Genomic DNA, 15,799 nt, shown 5'->3' with positions numbered 1-15,799 from the left:
GCTTTTGATAAGGGACGAAAGGGATCAATTAGGCATGTAAACGCCTAGGAAGAATGACCGGAGGTCTCGAGCTAACAAACAAACCAGTCTTGGATTGTAGTTAATTCGATCTTTTGCAAGATCTTTACGCAGTTAAGTTTCGCATCATGTCCCCATCTACCACTACTCCTCAGCTTGTTCCCCATACTTATTCACAACTAAAAGCGTGAAACATGCCCCAACTATAGACAGTGCTATAATGCCCATGATCTGCGCATTACACACAATTGGTTAGTTATAACACCCCAGAAGGGAAGAATGTCTCTCTGCTTACAATTTGTGTTCTCCAACCCGTCTGTACAATTGCCGCCCTACGACTGAACTTGTTCACGGTTTCTGGAGCACATCAGCCAGCTCATGTTAGCGTCACCTTTTTAAAGTCTTTGATTCGGATGTTGAGATGAGAAACTCAAAGGAAACCACGACGTACGGATATAATTGGCAACTCCGACAGCAAGGCAAGAGACAGATAGTCCCCAGAATATGATACCCAATGGCTTCGCCATACGCAACTCTAGAGGGCTAGCTGCCTTGCGAAGGTGGAACGAGAGAACTATGGCGACGGAAACGATGGCCATGTAAATCGATAAACGCAGGAAGGAGAGGAACGCTATTTGCGGTTCTGGCATCAGTCATAATGGTTCACTCATTCAGACTGAACTCCAGGAAGTAGGGTCAAAGTAGCATGATCGAGAGGACCCAATTTAGAAGACGTACTTCTCTCATTAGCGCAGTGATCTCTACAGTCACTGCTTTCATTTTCGAATAGTAAAGGACCGAAAAGCGGCCAGAGACAGAACGCGTTTTCGTCCTCGTCAAGGAGACTGGTGTCAGGCCTGTCGGAGAGGTCAACGGGCTTAAGCAGTGATGAAGGATTCACACCACAGCACGAGCATCCTGCGACTCCTCTGCCATTGGCGTAAATGCCGTTTTCTTCCTCGTCTTCGGCGACGAGAGTGGCGCCTCGGGACGACATTGCCGTTCGAGACATTGGGTGTAACCAGACGGAAGTTGAGCTAGGTATACAACGTTAATAGTACTAGAACAGAAATCTATACCATCAGCACTTTTCCAATGGCGTGATAGCTTCACGTCGCCATGTTATTAGTATAAATGCTTGTTTCATTCATAGGCCCTCACCCACCTGAACAAAGAGCAAGGGATGCTGGTTAAGAGAGGCGGGTACTATAACGTCATTTATCAGCTACACAACCCTAACCCTTAATAGGCTGCTGCCTGCTGCTCGTCCCCGCCCCTACTTACAGTGGGACAGTGGGGTCCGCGTTTAGTGTTTGCTTGCCTCCGGGCGCGTCCAAACGCGTCTCCCAGCTTCAATCTTTCACTCCGCAATCCACCGTTTGATACCAGCTCGACCATCGCAACTATTGCCTACGTCTAGATTTCTTGCGACAAGAAGGAACGTTAATCGACTCTTCATTCAATCACCGAGAAGAGATAGCGTTGTACAGTCATGGGTAAGGCGTTCCATACCAGCTGCCTCAGCTGCTTTCCCAGACCCCTGCATACCTCCCTCCCGTTAGCTAACTGTATGTGACTTTGACAGCGGGCTACGGCGGATATGGTGGTGGTGATGCCGGTGGCTTCATGGCCGGATCTCAGCAAGGTGGTAGTCAAGGCGGTGGTTCCAAGGTAAGTTCTCCCTAATCCCACTACCCTTTCATCCTCCCTCCCTCCCGTCCGCACGCAGTGTACTGACAATTCTTTTCTTCGCCAAAACAGTACGCCGACGAATCCCTCCGCCCCGTAACCATCAAGCAACTCCTCGACTGGGAAGACACCTACCCCGGCATGGATCCCACCATCGATGGCCACCCCATAACCCAAGTGACCATCGTGGGCCAAGTGCGCTCGGTCAAGCCTCAACCGACCAACATCACGTACAAGATCGACGACGGCACGGGCGCCATCGACGTCAAGAAGTGGGTCGACTCGGAAGCACAAGGCGAAGGCGAGAACGGCAGCGGCGCCGGTGCTATTGCCCCCGACGCCTTTGTCCGCGTGTGGGGTCGTCTCAAGAGCCTCGGCGGCAAGAAACACGTCAGCGCCAACTTCATACGCCAGATTGAGGATTTCAACGAGGTCAATTACCACCTGCTCGAGGCGACATACGTGCATCTGTTCTTCAGCAAGGGCGCAGCAGGTGCCGGTGGCGCGAAACAAGACGGTGGAGGAGACAGCATGTTTGTCGATCAGGGATACGGAGCCGGAGGAGGAGGCGCTGATGTCGCTATGGGCGGCGCTGGCCCTGGTGGAGGAAACAGCGCGATGCGGGCGAGGCTGGCGACGTGCTCGCGGAATGCGCAGACCATTTGCAACTTCATCAACAACTCGCCTGGCGGGACAGAGGGTGTCAATTTGCATGTGATTGCGCAGGGCACGAGGATGAACGTTAGGGATATCGTCAATGCGGCGGACGAGTTGCTGGGACAGGGTATCATTTACACCACGCAGGATGATGAGACGTGGGCTATTCTGGATTATTAGTTCAGGCGTGCTCGGTTTCTGGAGGAAGCCTTGCGTGTCGAGTCTCTACTACCCACAACACTTGCCAGGAACGGCGCACAGGGACACAAGAGTGACCGAGAATGACGAGGCCGAGAAAGTGGTGCTGGCGGGACATGCTTGAAATACCACCAGAGGAGGAAAAAGGTGGGCAAAACTCAGGAAAAGTTTGAAGAGGAGCATGTTTGTGTTGGTCGACCTATCTGGATGAGGAAACGAATGGCGCCCGCAAGGTTTTGATGTTTTATAAGAACGGACAGGAATGGATGGAATCATGTTTTCGCGGTTTTGCGTTTATTAAAGAGCTGAAGAGAATATACCCGAGTCAATTGAGGTAGAAACGGTGTGTCTGACTTGTTGCATAGTCAACGGCTAACATTCTGGCAGGCCTGACAGTCGAATTACCAAAGGAGTGTGTGTACCATAATTGGTGTGCAACTTAATGTCGTCCGTTCCATCTCGAGAGTACCGAAACTTGAAGCCCAGAACGTCCCACTCTTAAAAATCAGTTAACGAAAGTCATAGATTCAGCAGTTGAATCTCGCGGTCTGAAGTCAAACGGTAAAATATCCAAAAGTAAATGTCCAATCTGAGTATCCTCCTCGAAATACAACCATGCCACCAACAACCTACATCAGCTTCTTACCTCCCACTCCCAGACCAACATGGTAATGGCCATGAGCAAAACCATGGTGATGCTGGGAGCTGACGATAGGGAACTTGACCCTGGATCCAATAAGTTGGTTACTAGTTGTCATTGTCGACGGAGCAGTAACAACATCCTGGCGGGTGTTTGTGGGATTAATGCCAGAGGAGGCATTGGGCTCGCGGACCATGATGGACAAGCGGACGGGGTTCCGTCCACGCTTCAGGAAGATGTCCCTCTTGATCTCGAAGCCGAACTTCTGGTAGTAGGAGTTGTTGGCGAGCGAGCTGGACTCGAGATACATGGGTCTGTTTTCGGCGTCGGCCTAGATTATGTTCATCAAACCTCTTGTTAACTTGCCACTTTTCCCTCTTAACAATATTCTTTTGAGCCAGACATCGCAAGACTCACCCTCTGAATCGCAGCCCTCAACAACTTCCCCGCATACCCCCTCCCTTGGGAGCTCGGCTTCGTGCCCAGGTACACCAAGTACCAGGCATCGTGATCCCTCTCTCCCAGGACCGCGGACTTGGTGTCGTGCAGGAGCGGGACTACCTCGTCAAAGTAGCGCTTCCTGCCCTCAGCGGAAAGCTGATAGTAGAGCCGCCAGGCCCCGCTGCGGAACAGCACCCACCAGCTATCAAGATCGCGACCAGGTGGGAGCCTGTTAATGTTTGATCACACACTGAGATCTCACAGTTACCGTGCGTTGACTGCAAAAACCCCGCGACGCTCTCTCGCATAATGCGGCGGGCTTCGAAAGGACCTTTAGGCTCGTCTTTTAGTACCTTACCTAACATAACCTTACCTTTTATCTGGTCGAAGGTCGAATGAAGCCCGCGCCCACGGAGCTCGAGGTTTTTGGCACGCACGGCAAATGGAGTCAGTGTGTATGTGTTAGCCAAGACTTGCTTTCTGCTTGTGATTTCTCGTCATGGAAATCATCTTCTCTAGACGACAGACGGTATAGCTCAATCTCAAGTGCTGATGAAAGTAGGTAGTCTCGACCGACTGACTGGACAGGAAGGAACAAAGAAAAAGGACTTACCAAAGCGCAACACTATCATATTCCGGACCAATCGTCGTCACCAGCCCGTTGAGACAATGCATCGCGACGGCATAGGTCATGATGTCCACGTGCAGCTTCCACTTGTCCTCTGGGGTCATGATGGTGCCACTAGACACTACTGCGCCTCTGCTGCTGCTGCTGCTGCCGCCTCCTGTACCGACGACGACAGTCTTCTCGTCATCAGGGTTATCCTCCGTATTGACAAGATACTGTGCGTAATCGTCGGCAGCGAAAGCGTGGGCCAGGGAGAGTGCGGCCTCACGGCACTCCGACATGCCGGCTACACGAACGGTTTCTTGCCATTTCGGAGGCACCAGGGAGTATCGCTTGAGCTCGATGACGGTTACTGCCGGAGTAGAGGTTGCGATAGCGACAGCGTTATCGCTGGTGGTAGTTGAGTTACTAGTAATTGAATTATTACTGGTATTAACGGTCGCCATGATGGGCAGCGGTTCCTTTTAAATCACCCGAGGTGTAAGCCGGTATACTCTATGGGACAACTGAAGCATCATGGCGGAACGTAGGAATGGTTAAGAAAAATGAGAAAAAAGCCCAAGTAGATGTCCTTTCGGACACTACCATTGAGTCCGTGTAATACAAATCAAAGCATGGAGGACGAATAGTAAGGGGAAATGAGGGAGCATGGCACTAACTCTGTTTATACGTCTGATGATATATTTTGTATACTATCACCCGTATGGACTCTCGAGAGTTGACTTCTCGAGACGGGCATAAATCTAGATGGGTGTCGAAGACAGTTGAGGGCGGTGCGGAGGTCAGCCGACATCAATAAGACCTTTCCGACGAACGGTCCTTGTGTGTATGTGGTGTTAGTGTGCTGATTGTATGAACCGAAGTTCGGCGGCTCAACAGGCAATCGAGGCGAGAGATTTGGTCACGTATGGGGGTAGAAAATATGAGCAGTGTAAGGTCAAGGTAGCGTATATGATTCGGATGATCAATTCTGATCGTTGGAGCTTATTCGTAGTAGGAAGTTAATGTAGGTAACCGGGTGAGAATTGAGCACGAGAGGAACAGTGAGCTACTCTCAACCCTTGTGAATATGGGCCCCGGAAAGGGGACTTTGGGTAACTATGTTTTGTTGTTGCCTGAGAAGATGACGTTGGATGAGAGAAGAATCAAGGGAAACAGAAACAGCATCTCATGAGGAGGCACGATCAGAAATATGTACCCCGTGGGTTGAAGGTGGCTGACCTACTGGCTTTGTTCCTCCACCCTGACCAACCCCCATCCATCATCATTCAGACGAGCGGTCGCACTGACGACAGCAAGCCCCTCAAGCCCACGGGTAGCTGAAGGTGGTGATAACCCAACATCCCGTACCGATGTCTTGGACAGACGTAATGAGACAGGGGTCTAGAGTCACTGGACTGAGTTGGGCAGAGCGGAGATGCAGCAAACAAACGGGAAGCTATTGCATGTCTGACCAGAGAAGAATAGCCCATAGGCAATGTGAGAAAGAGAAAGAGAGAGCCGCACACTTGCTCTTGATCTTCTTCTTCTCATGATCTGACCATCCCACTGGGAACGACGATGATACCCCAGAAACACTTCGGAGAATTGGTCCTGGGGGAACAAGGATCTTGTGTCTGGGGTCGGGTAGGGGGAGACGCGTTGCCGCGGATGATTGGAGAGCAATTCTTCCCTAGGTCGACAGACGACATCATACGAAGCTTAACACCACGAGGGCATGTACCGGGTTGATGTTCAACGCCTGTGGGGGTCCTGGCTAGAATTCGGTGTTGAAGATCAGCAAACACCGATAGGCAGAGGCGATATGCAGCGTGGGAGAGGAGAATTGGACGAGATGATGAGGAGCACCGGTGGCACCTTGATGGCTGGCGGGCGAGGCGGGAGGAAGAGATCGGCTTAAAACATGACCGGCTGAGGCCCCGTCTCGGAGCACCCCGAATTGTCTCTATTGCCTCATATTATCCAATCAGAGGTCCTCGTCCATGAGCACCAAGGCGCTTTGCAACGGGACGATCGATTTGTTGTTGGCCTTGGCTTCAGGAATAGAGTCATGCAAAGTGATCAGGTGACGCAGCCATTGCTCTCTCGGCCGCCCTACAACTGATCAATCAAGTCCTGGATGGAGAAGCTTAGTGACGAAAAGGGAATAACATGTTGATATGTCTTGAGATAAGACGGTATCCCGGTTTTGAAGGTGGTTGGTAATGCTCACCAGTTCTTTTCCAATCCTTCCATCCACAGGCTTGCACAACCTCCGCAATGTTTCTTATCGCAACGCATGTCATTTCCCAGTGCTACCAAATAGGGATACCATTCCAAGACCCTCAAAATCAAGGCGTTCAGGACATTCGGTGGTTGTGGATGTGTAACATATTCTTTGTCCTCTATTTGCCTTCCCCTCCGCCCCTCAATACTCCTCTTGAATGAACAATCCTGCTGAGCGCCAACCGTGAGTGACGCAAGAAAACGAAACCAGAAACTAAAATGGCTCTTTGCACGACGTCTTATTCGTCAAGCGCACAAAAGCGGATATCTCGGCGTTGGGTGAACGTAGGTAATACGATTAGAGTTATAGGTCCTGTCTGGCTGCAAAAAGGTGTAAATCCGGCAGGTAATGGTATCTTTCTTTCTTTCAATATGCTCGCCTCCACACGATGGTACTCTCTCGTTCATCGCGTTTCTCTTCCGCGCTTGCACTCGCTTAGTGAAGCATGCGGCGGATCTCCTGCTCGTCGGTGTACTTCTCGAGACCGTTGTCGAGAGAAGCCCACCATTCGAAGAGCATGGACTCGCAGATGAGCTTGAACCAGGGAGTGAACTTGAGAGATGGGTCCTTGAACATCTCCTTGAGCTTCTCGGCAGAAACCCACTGTGTGGCCTGGACCTCGTTCAGGTTGGCATTGACCTCGGGGTTGGCCTTGATGAAGAGAATGTAATCAACTAGAGTGTATCTGTTAGTATAACACCACCACCTCAAACTTGTCGTCGTGCAGTACTTACTCTCGTGTTCGCCCCACTTTCCGTTGCTGGGAGCTTTGTAGTGGATGCGGGTAAGGAAACGGAAATCCTCAAAGGGAACCTGCTCCTGCTTGATGCCCAACTCGTGGTCCAGTTTCCTCCGGGCAGCATTTTTGACACCAGTGACAGCATCGGGAAGGGTCGATCCGGTCTCGTTGGCAAGGTTCAGAGGATGCGAGCAGCAGGTGTTGGTCCACATGTCGGGGAAGGTGATCTTTTCGGTGGCGCGCTGCTGGAGGAGAAGCTCGTTCTTGTCGTTGAAGAGGAAAACGGAGAAGGCTCTGTGAAGAAGACCCTTATCGATGTTGGTCATAAGATGGCCTGTGGGAGTGGTGTCAGTCAGCGGGCTATGCCAATGGAGCACTCTTCTTTCTCGTCTGCACACTTACAGAGCTTCTTGCTGGCAGTGCCAATGGGGAGGTCGTTCTCGTCGGTGACAATGCAGACCTCGTCCATCAAGCGGATCTGTTCTTCATCGTGACCCTCGAGCGCATCGCTCCTCGTGTCGATGTCGGGAAAGAGACGAAGGATCGTCTCGGCCGTGATGGGCTCGGCAACAGTGGTAGTGGTAGCGGTCGACATGTTGGCTGCTCGGAGGGTGAGAGTTATCGAGGTAGAAATCGAGCTTGAGGGACGGAGGAACTGGGAGACGGCCTTTGTAAAAGAAAGGGTTGAGGTCGAGAGGCAGCACTTCGCCTCTCGGGAGTAGCAGCGGCGACGATGGAACGGCACAGCAGCCACAGACAATGACAATAATGTTGCAATGGCGGGGCGTCGCGGGGGAGTTAACCCCAAACAGGCAATTTTCGGGGCACGAGCCAAGTCCAGAGCGGGCCCTTGATGTGACAAACCCCTTTTCGAGCCACTCAGAGCTCGACAAACATTCACGACACTATCACCTGAACGCCTTGGGAGAGCCTGGGCGACTACGCTGAATATCGGTTGGGCTCGCATTGAATGCTGGCAATGGTTGAGACTAAAAGTGCCTTCCGAGGTCTGAGATACGAGGCTGTATGGCGGTTCTCGCGGACACAACCGAGCTGGCCGTTGACGTGGGAATAGCGTCTTGTATGTCGATTGTTTGTGTTGCCCAAACAGAAAATAGGGGTTTCTCAACGCAGAGCTCCCAATTGCTTTGGGATTGAATGCTACATCACACTTTATTTCGTCCGTTCACCCCCCAGCCATCCCATCGTTGGTGGATTCAGGTACCGTTGATCCTTGCATTTCACTACCCCACGTGTTGGAGTACGGACGAGCGCCCCTATTTGTTGTTTCCCCTGACAAGACGTCAGTGACCAACACGCCTTTCCAGGATGCCCGCTTACCCTGCACTCCCACTATCAATCTTCACCAGGAGCACAACACATACCGAAGAGAAGATGGCATTGCCAAAATGAAAATTTTTGTTGACTCCTGATTTATTTCTAAGTGATGTCTCAAAAAAGCGCCAGATCATAAGCGTCTTCCAAACCTATAAGGACGTGGTGATATGCATCCGTCCGTCCTTGTTGCAGCATATCGGAACACCCACAAATGCTTGAGCTTTTGAACGCCCTCCCGGCCTTCTAACCAGAAGCATTTCTATTTTCAGCCTCCCTGGCAGCCAAATCCCAATCGGAATACCAGATAAACCAATACTCAACCAACGACACCCTACAATCACGCGACACTCGAGGTTAGCAGTCCGCTCGAAAGAGGATGGGTCGTGACGAAGAGGGGAAAAGGAAGAGGGATAGACAAACAGTAACAGTCCAAACGTTACACCCATCCACAAGCCCACAAGATTCCATCCCAAGCCAAAGCCCAAGCCGAACGAGATGGGCAAGGCAACGACATAGTAAGCAATGAGGTTCACGTAGCCGCCGATTTCCTGACGACCGATACCCCGCAACAAACCGTGCGACACGGCAGCCATACCATCAAACAGCTGCATGATGGCACACACAGGCAGCGTCTGGGCCACCAGCTTGATCACCTCGGGGTCTTGGGTAAACAACAGTGCGATCTGATTCCGGAACACGGACAGTAGTGTCACGTTGAAGAGGCCGACGAGGACACCGCCGACAACAGTCTGAGTAGAGCCACGTGTTTTGTTAGTAAAACCTTCCTCTGAGACATTCGCACGATAACTGGAATATGTTTTCACTCACCACTCTAGCCGACGTCTTTGCAGCATCCACCAACTTAGCTCCGATCAGGTTCGCAACTCTGGTTGAGCCAGCAATCGACAAGGGAAACGGGATCTGGAACGTCGTGGACGTGACCGTAACAAGCACACTTTGCGCCGCCAGATGCGCGACGCCAATCCTCCCGCTCGCCAGCGTCAGGATCTCAAACGCGAACCACTCTGCCACCACCATGACCATGCCCGGCAGCGCCAGGCGGACCATTGGTCCCCAGTTCCTTAGCGCCGCCCTCTTGAAGCCTCCCCAGGCCTGCCTCCCGTCGACCTTCCAAACATACAGCAGCAGAAGCAGTGGTAGCATGTTCTGAGTCGTTGCAACCGCCAACGGAGCGCCGACGAATCCCCACCCGAGCTTCCACACGAAGAGCCAGTTCAGCAGCACGTTGGCCGGCGCCGCGATCAGCAACACGTAGGTGGTAGCGTGGAACAAGCCCTGGGCTTGCACGAACCGTTTCCCACCCTCGAACATGGCGTAGGCGGGAGTGCCGAGAAGAATGACACGGAGATACTGGGCCGCCAGCTTGGCGCTGTCCGCCTCGATCATGGACGCCAGAATGGGCTCCGCATTGAGCCAGATTATTGCAACGGGGATGAGCAGGAGGAGCAAGAAATACACCATGCGTTGGAGTTGCAGCCCGACGAGCGTCTTGTGGCCGCTTCCGTAGGCCTGGGCGCAGAGCGTATCGAGCGAGGTGGCGAGACCTTGGATGGGCGCATAGCAGGTGATGCTGGCGGTCATGGAGGCGAGAGAGACGGCGCCCAGCTCGAGGGTGCCGAGGCGGCCGACGGCAAAGATGGAAGTGACGTTGAGTGAATACTGGAGCAGGAAGGTGACGATCAGAGAGCGCGAGTAGACGGCGATGGTCTTGGCTTCGCGCTGCCAGGTTGTCTTGATCTGACCGGCGGCGACGGCGGCTTCCCACTGCTGGTTAAGGTGCTCGGCATGGTCGCGAGCAGAGGGCTCACCGCCGTTGCCGATGCTGCCGTGACCGTTGGCTCCGCGATGTCGGAGACGTCCCTCACCAAGCAACGGTTCAGTCTCGGTCCCTACTGTTGGCGTAGGAGGGGCGATGACGATCTGGATAGGACTGGCGGATCCTTCTTCATCCGGTATCCTTCGTGGGACCTTGGTACTGAAGAGTCTGGTGTATAAAGCCCTAAACAGCGTTGGCTCTTGCGGCGGACGGTCATGCTTCGGGGGAAGAATGTGGTTGTCCCTGAGAAGAGACCGTTCCTCATCACGACTTCGCGTCCTTTCGGCCCTGGTGAGAATTGGATCTTCTCCTAACCCTCCGGGCCCAGCTAGGGCAGGTCTGATCGCTCCAAAGGCGACACCGCTAGGCCGTCTGTAAAGCGTAGGACCCGGCGTATCATCCTCGTCGTCGCTCACGGATAGTGCCTCATCGTCGACTTCGTCAACCGCATCGTCCGAGCACTCAGCTAAGTCTCGGGCCAACGCCTCCTGGGCCAGCGGCGATGCAGAACGGAAAGAAGACGCAAAGTCGAGGCCCGCCCCCGATCTCTTTCTGGGAGGTATGGCTTGGTTGGAAGACATGCTTAACCTTCTTTCCTCTTGTTGACACTTTTCCCTCACGAAGTCGGCCCACGCCAATACCCGATCCTCTTGATCACAAGAGACGTTGAGAAGCTCGGAGTCGCGGTACTGGTGTAAGACACGGCTCAGGAATTTTTCCTATCCCTTCAATCTCGATATCAAGGATCCAGTCTCTCCCAAAGCTCAAATATTTTTTATATTTATAACCTAACCAAGAACGTTAGCCATGTTATCTGCAAGCTCCCGCGTAACACAGCATCACTTACGAGCAGAACGCTGTGTTTTCGATGCTCGCGCGGAATAGTACCAATTTGTCTTTGCGGTGACGCAACCCAGCCAATCAACGAACCCGATGTTCAGATACGTTCGTGCAGCATCAGAGGGTTCTTTGAAGATGGGATGACAACTGCCACCGGGGGGCTTTATAGATTCTCTCAGAGGTTTGAGAACAGTTTGGTAGTGAAAGTTTGTGCCAATGAATTTGTGAAGGGTTTCAGAAAGTTTATGAAAAAGAAACAATGATTTGTCTGACATGGAATTTTTTTACCTCCACTTCTTTCCTTTTAGACCCTTGCAGCTTGTACTACAGCTGCCTACGTAGGAAGAGCGCTTAGTGCCACCGGCCCTGTCATTCCGGTGGATGATCCCGCTAGCACTGCGGGTTTATGGGTCTTAAGGGCGCTCTTTTGACACGTCCCCGGATGGAGTGGGACCGGGGTAAGTGAGACAACTAACTCCTGCCTCGCTCTACTCGCCTGCCTCTATTCGTAACTTGATACACCTCGGGACTGCAACCTTTTCAACTCTGTTAAGCTTCCCATATGTAATTATCGCCAATAGTTAAAAGGCAAATAAATTCCAATTTTGCTGTACTCTTCGGCTCCCGGCAAGCCCTATTTGTTCACAATGAGCCACGCTTGGCGCAGCATGGAACATCAACATCCACTCGCCACTGACTCCCCAAATGACAGCAATACAAAAGTTACGATTACGTACAGTGAGTCACCGGACTGCAACGACAAAACTTGAACCTTCCCATCGCACGGACGAGACGAAGAGAGGAAAGAAGTCGACAGTGGATGCAGAGGCCGATGTCTACCTTACTTACAGTACCATATCCCAGCAAGCCAACTGAACTATTGTGTAAAGATCCTATGTAGTGGCATGACGGGGCTTCGGCCTCTTCCATTCAAACTGTATCACAGGCAGAAGCAAGACTCTCTGTACAGCCTTTGCAATCGAATTCCCAGAAATGCCATCTTGAACCTCCCTAGAAAGTCTTATGACACAGTTAAATAATATAGTCCGCTTTTCTATTGCATATGCACCTGCGTGATACCTGCTTAGTCGCCCTTTCTTTGGCTCTTACTTCCACCTCCTCCAAACGATCCCTTGTGACGTTCTAAACCACACCAGATCACACAGCCCTATACATCGCTCAACCTGCAGCCTCTTTACTTCTCACCCTCCCAATCGGGGTTCTGTGGAAAAAAATGTTAGTATGAAACAATCTGACAGGGACCCTTAATGATATACACATACCTTGCGAAGAATAACGAGACCCTCAAGGGTGTTGCTAAGGCTGATGTACTGGTCATCCTCCAACTCAGCACGCTCACCGTATCCGAGTAGTACTGGTGTGCTCTGTGTCTGCCAGCCGGTGATGGTCTTGGGGCGGCCAGCCTGGCCGACCACATCGACAGCCTGACCAACACGAACGTTCACTGTCAAAGGCTTCAAGTCCTCATCGAGGGTAACAAGCATGCGAGGGTGCATTGCTGTCACGATCCAGTAGAGAAGATAGTGATCTTTCGAGGTAATGAACTGCTTAGCATCAATCATGGCGACCAAGACAGCGAGGAGACCAGCCGCCGCCACATTTGAAAGCACCTGACGGTCTGTGTGGAAGGGGCTGACGGAAAGAGTGCCCTTGCCCATGTGCAAGAGACCTTGCGCGATACGGACCATGAACAGAGATTCCTGGTCTCTGTGGTAGTAGCTAGCCAACTGACGGAGCAGCTGGGCAAGTCTCGCGTTGTTTGTACCGGCACCCAAGAGACCCATGGCAAAGATGGCGTTGATGGCGACTTCATTGTCGTTGTCGTGACTGTATCGCGACAGAGTGTCGTAAACCTTCATTTGAGGGTTGCTAGGGCTGATGAGGCCCATAGCCAACGGCACCGCTCGTCGGATGTTAGCTTCGCCGTAGTGCATAAGGTGACCGAAATGGCGGAGAACCATTTCCTGTCCAACATCTTCGCCCATGGCAATCAAGCCAATACCGAGAACGGCATAGGCCTGAAGCAACTCCTCGCCCTTCTTTTCCTCTCCATCCTCAATGTGCTCGTTGCAAATATGAAGGAGCTCCTGGATCTTGAGGACGGCACCGGTGCCAGCCCAGGCGCAAATCTCAGCAAGAACAGCAGTCGGCTTAGCCATAGGATGCTCAACTGCCTTGAGAGTCTCAAGAATGACGTCCACCTCTTCCTGACGGCCAAAATACAGGAGACCCAAGCCAAGCGCGAGGAACCTAGACCACTTGTCGTTGAGGCGGCTTCCACTTTCCTCGTCCAGCAAGGTAGTCACGATGGCCTCACTGACTTCGGAATTGGAGGAGCCAACGAAAATCATACCGCAGGCCAGGGCAGCCATGGCTGATACCTGCATGCTCTCCTCAGGGTCGCTGATGATGTTGACCAGGAACGAGAGGAGTTCCTCCTTGCAAGACCCAGCGTGCGCCAATCCGAGACCCATAATGGTAGCCACACGGATCAGCGGGTTCTTGTGCGCAAGCTTGTCGGGATCGGCCAGCAGGGCCATCGCGGGCTCGGAATCCGTCCTAACATTAGTGTTCATGATACCGATTGCGAGGTATGCGCCAGCTTGGATTTGTTCCTCCTCAAGGTAAGTATACTTGTCAACGTGGTCGAGACCGTTCTCGACGTCCCAGAGGAGCAGAGTTCCCAGCGACGCCACTGTAGACATCATACCCTCATCCTTGGTCTTCCACACCCAGCTGTCCTTGTCCTTGCCAACGAGCATCATCTTGTCGCTTCCAAAGCCGGCATTGACAAAAGCGTTGACGAAGCCAGCGGCGAGGTTGTGTCGGGCAGAGTCGAAGTTGGTCATGCCAGCGACACGGCTGCTCTCAAGGTGGCTCTTGTAGATATCCTCGGTCGTCTTTGGCTCCAATATGTTGAGTTCCTTTCCGAGGGACTTGAAATACTCCGAAAGCTTCTGGTTGGAAAGGCACTCGTAGATCTTCTCGTCGTCATCGTTGCTCCTCTCAAACTCCAATGGGATGCCCTGGCGCGCGATAAGGAAAGCGAGCTGCTTGCGAAGCGCAGGATCCTCATCCGCCGCCTCAAAATCGTTCTCGATGAGTCCGAGGTCGTTAAGTCTGATCGCAAGCACCATGGCTTGGGTATGCTGGTTGTATTTCTTGTAGATGCTGTGCGCTACACGAAGGAACATCTCGTTGTCGGGATAGGTTAGGAGGTTGACCATCGAAACCATGTACAGGCAGACTCTCGAGTACGTGTTCTCATCAAGGAACTTGGGAAGCTCCTCGATGATCTCGAGCTCGCTCATCAGGTCGACGGCATCAGCTTCAGCGTTGCTCTTGAGGAAGAGCGGCACCAGGACCAAGGCAAGATCGACCAGCTCTTGAGTCGCCTCGTCGTTGGCAATGCGCTTGGCGTAGACCTCGCCAATCTCAAGGGCGAGATGACGAACGTACTCGTGACCCCACGAGCCAATATCCTGTGTCGGGGAAAGGAGTCTGTATTTGAGGGTATCCTGGCGGTCTTCGTCCGAGTATGTCATGCCGATCACCGATAGAACATCTGCGAGAGATGACTTGTCGTCGCCAGCGGGCCATTCGTCGTAGAGTTTCGTCATAGACTCATAATGCGGGCGCAGGAACTTGAGCGGCTTTGGTACCGCCGTCATGGAGGATGTGGATGTCTTGATGGAGTTCTTCATGGCCTCGAGGGCCGGCTTGTAGAGGGTCGCATCGGATTCCTGGAAATACGCATCGTTAGAGAAGCCCGTCTCAAGCCTCAATCACGTCATTGCGAAGAACTAACCGTTAGCCGCTCGACGAGCATCTCAAGCTCGCTCTTGAGCTGCTGATCCTCTTCACTGAGTTCCTCGGAAGCTAACACAAAGCGCTGTCAGCAGAAGCCCGGCTCCGATACCTAAGTTCGGTCGAAGTAACCCGAGAAACCCACCATTCTGATCCTCCTCCTTCTTGCCGTTTGCGGGGGTCTTTCCATCGACATCTTGGGGCTTCTTCTCGTCGTCAACGGCCTTTCCCTTGCCCTTATCGGCCGTCTTGGGCAGGTCGCTTTCTTGCGCCATGATTGCTGGTCGTGCAGATGGTTGTAGGTGGGAAGATTCGCAGAGCCGATGGGTCCAGTTGGAGGGGAAACCAAGGTAGGCTGGGTTGACCGGGGTAGATGGACGCGGCGGTGGCGTTCGCTGCTGAAGAAATGAGCAAGTTTTGTCACCGATGATGCTTGAGCGACAGGATCTTGAGGTCCGGTCGTTAAGCAGAATGTCAGAATTAAAACGTGGATGAGATGAAGTCGGTTGTTTGAGTTTGTTGTTCAGGTGACGAATTAGAGGTCGGAGCTTAACAGATTCGCCGTGAAGCAGTGAGTTGCTGAAGCCAGCAAAGGCAGTGGCAGTTACGGTGCTATGGAGTCAACGCCAGGGAGCTCCAACCAAGCAGGTGCGGTAGCAGCAGACAGTGGTTACGCGACT

The 15,799-nt window shown here is 52.5% G+C and overlaps 6 protein-coding genes across 6 annotated transcripts; 1 reads left to right on the top strand and 5 right to left on the bottom strand.

The window, feature by feature from the left end:
* Nucleotides 1-17: 17 nt before the first annotated feature.
* SMAC4_12744 (uncharacterized protein) lies at nt 18-1,182 on the bottom strand. Its single transcript, XM_024655684.2, has 4 exons — nt 757-1,182; nt 470-649; nt 314-375; nt 18-249 (listed from the first exon to the last, which is right to left on the bottom strand). The coding sequence occupies exons 1-4, from the start codon at nt 1,028-1,030 to the stop codon at nt 163-165; spliced, it is 603 nt and encodes a 200-aa protein (XP_024511532.1). The 5' UTR covers nt 1,031-1,182; the 3' UTR covers nt 18-162.
* Nucleotides 1,183-1,216: 34 nt separating this feature from the next.
* Nucleotides 1,217-2,862, top strand: SMAC4_04802 (uncharacterized protein). Its single transcript, XM_003346581.2, has 3 exons — nt 1,217-1,514; nt 1,604-1,689; nt 1,780-2,862. Exons 1-3 carry the CDS (start codon nt 1,511-1,513, stop codon nt 2,542-2,544), a joined length of 855 nt encoding a protein of 284 aa, XP_003346629.1. The 5' UTR covers nt 1,217-1,510; the 3' UTR covers nt 2,545-2,862.
* A 69-nt stretch (nt 2,863-2,931) lies between these two features.
* SMAC4_04801 (uncharacterized protein) lies at nt 2,932-4,717 on the bottom strand (the record flags this gene model as incomplete). The annotated part of the gene is made up of 3 exons (XM_003346580.2): nt 2,932-3,533; nt 3,620-3,872; nt 4,257-4,717. 3 exons carry the CDS (start codon nt 4,715-4,717, stop codon nt 3,192-3,194), a joined length of 1,056 nt encoding a protein of 351 aa, XP_003346628.1. The 3' UTR covers nt 2,932-3,191.
* Nucleotides 4,718-6,372: 1,655 nt separating this feature from the next.
* SMAC4_04800 (uncharacterized protein) lies at nt 6,373-7,983 on the bottom strand. Its single transcript, XM_003346579.2, has 3 exons — nt 7,679-7,983; nt 7,272-7,610; nt 6,373-7,211 (listed from the first exon to the last, which is right to left on the bottom strand). Exons 1-3 carry the CDS (start codon nt 7,869-7,871, stop codon nt 6,973-6,975), a joined length of 771 nt encoding a protein of 256 aa, XP_003346627.1. The 5' UTR covers nt 7,872-7,983; the 3' UTR covers nt 6,373-6,972.
* A 703-nt stretch (nt 7,984-8,686) lies between these two features.
* On the bottom strand, nt 8,687-11,318 carry SMAC4_04799 (uncharacterized protein). Its single transcript, XM_003346578.2, has 4 exons — nt 11,299-11,318; nt 9,443-11,239; nt 9,035-9,363; nt 8,687-8,945 (listed from the first exon to the last, which is right to left on the bottom strand). Exons 2-4 carry the CDS (start codon nt 11,030-11,032, stop codon nt 8,858-8,860), a joined length of 2,007 nt encoding a protein of 668 aa, XP_003346626.1. The 5' UTR covers nt 11,033-11,239; nt 11,299-11,318; the 3' UTR covers nt 8,687-8,857.
* A 571-nt stretch (nt 11,319-11,889) lies between these two features.
* Nucleotides 11,890-15,743, bottom strand: SMAC4_04798 (uncharacterized protein). Its single transcript, XM_066090184.1, has 4 exons — nt 15,265-15,743; nt 15,121-15,191; nt 12,575-15,055; nt 11,890-12,513 (listed from the first exon to the last, which is right to left on the bottom strand). The coding sequence occupies exons 1-4, from the start codon at nt 15,392-15,394 to the stop codon at nt 12,487-12,489; spliced, it is 2,709 nt and encodes a 902-aa protein (XP_065946540.1). The 5' UTR covers nt 15,395-15,743; the 3' UTR covers nt 11,890-12,486.
* Between the last annotated feature and the right edge of the window lie 56 nt (nt 15,744-15,799).

This window comes from Sordaria macrospora, chromosome 3, assembly GCF_033870435.1.
Source record: "Sordaria macrospora chromosome 3, complete sequence".
NCBI lineage: Eukaryota > Fungi > Ascomycota > Sordariomycetes > Sordariales > Sordariaceae > Sordaria > Sordaria macrospora.
Note: the sequence above shows the minus strand (reverse complement) of the source record. Positions and strands in the feature narration are given on the sequence as shown.

Coding starts and splice junctions, on each gene's coding strand:
- SMAC4_12744 (XM_024655684.2), bottom strand. CDS start 1,030: ATGTCTCGAACGGCAATGTCGTCCCGAGGCGCCACTCTCGTCGCCGAA. Junction 376..469: donor CGGAGTTGCCAATTATATCC/GTACGTCGTGGT, acceptor GATGTGCTCCAG/AAACCGTGAACAAGTTCAGT. Junction 250..313: donor CGGGTTGGAGAACACAAATT/GTAAGCAGAGAG, acceptor TGTAATGCGCAG/ATCATGGGCATTATAGCACT.
- SMAC4_04802 (XM_003346581.2), top strand. Junction 1,690..1,779: donor GTCAAGGCGGTGGTTCCAAG/GTAAGTTCTCCC, acceptor TCGCCAAAACAG/TACGCCGACGAATCCCTCCG.
- SMAC4_04800 (XM_003346579.2), bottom strand. CDS start 7,871: ATGTCGACCGCTACCACTACCACTGTTGCCGAGCCCATCACGGCCGAG. Junction 7,611..7,678: donor CACTGCCAGCAAGAAGCTCT/GTAAGTGTGCAG, acceptor CCACTCCCACAG/GCCATCTTATGACCAACATC. Junction 7,212..7,271: donor AAAGTGGGGCGAACACGAGA/GTAAGTACTGCA, acceptor GATACACTCTAG/TTGATTACATTCTCTTCATC.
- SMAC4_04799 (XM_003346578.2), bottom strand. CDS start 11,032: ATGTCTTCCAACCAAGCCATACCTCCCAGAAAGAGATCGGGGGCGGGC. Junction 9,364..9,442: donor CAAAGACGTCGGCTAGAGTG/GTGAGTGAAAAC, acceptor GGCTCTACTCAG/ACTGTTGTCGGCGGTGTCCT. Junction 8,946..9,034: donor GTAACGTTTGGACTGTTACT/GTTTGTCTATCC, acceptor GCGTGATTGTAG/GGTGTCGTTGGTTGAGTATT.
- SMAC4_04798 (XM_066090184.1), bottom strand. CDS start 15,394: ATGGCGCAAGAAAGCGACCTGCCCAAGACGGCCGATAAGGGCAAGGGA. Junction 15,192..15,264: donor GAAGGAGGAGGATCAGAATG/GTGGGTTTCTCG, acceptor GCTTTGTGTTAG/CTTCCGAGGAACTCAGTGAA. Junction 15,056..15,120: donor TGCTCGTCGAGCGGCTAACG/GTTAGTTCTTCG, acceptor GCGTATTTCCAG/GAATCCGATGCGACCCTCTA.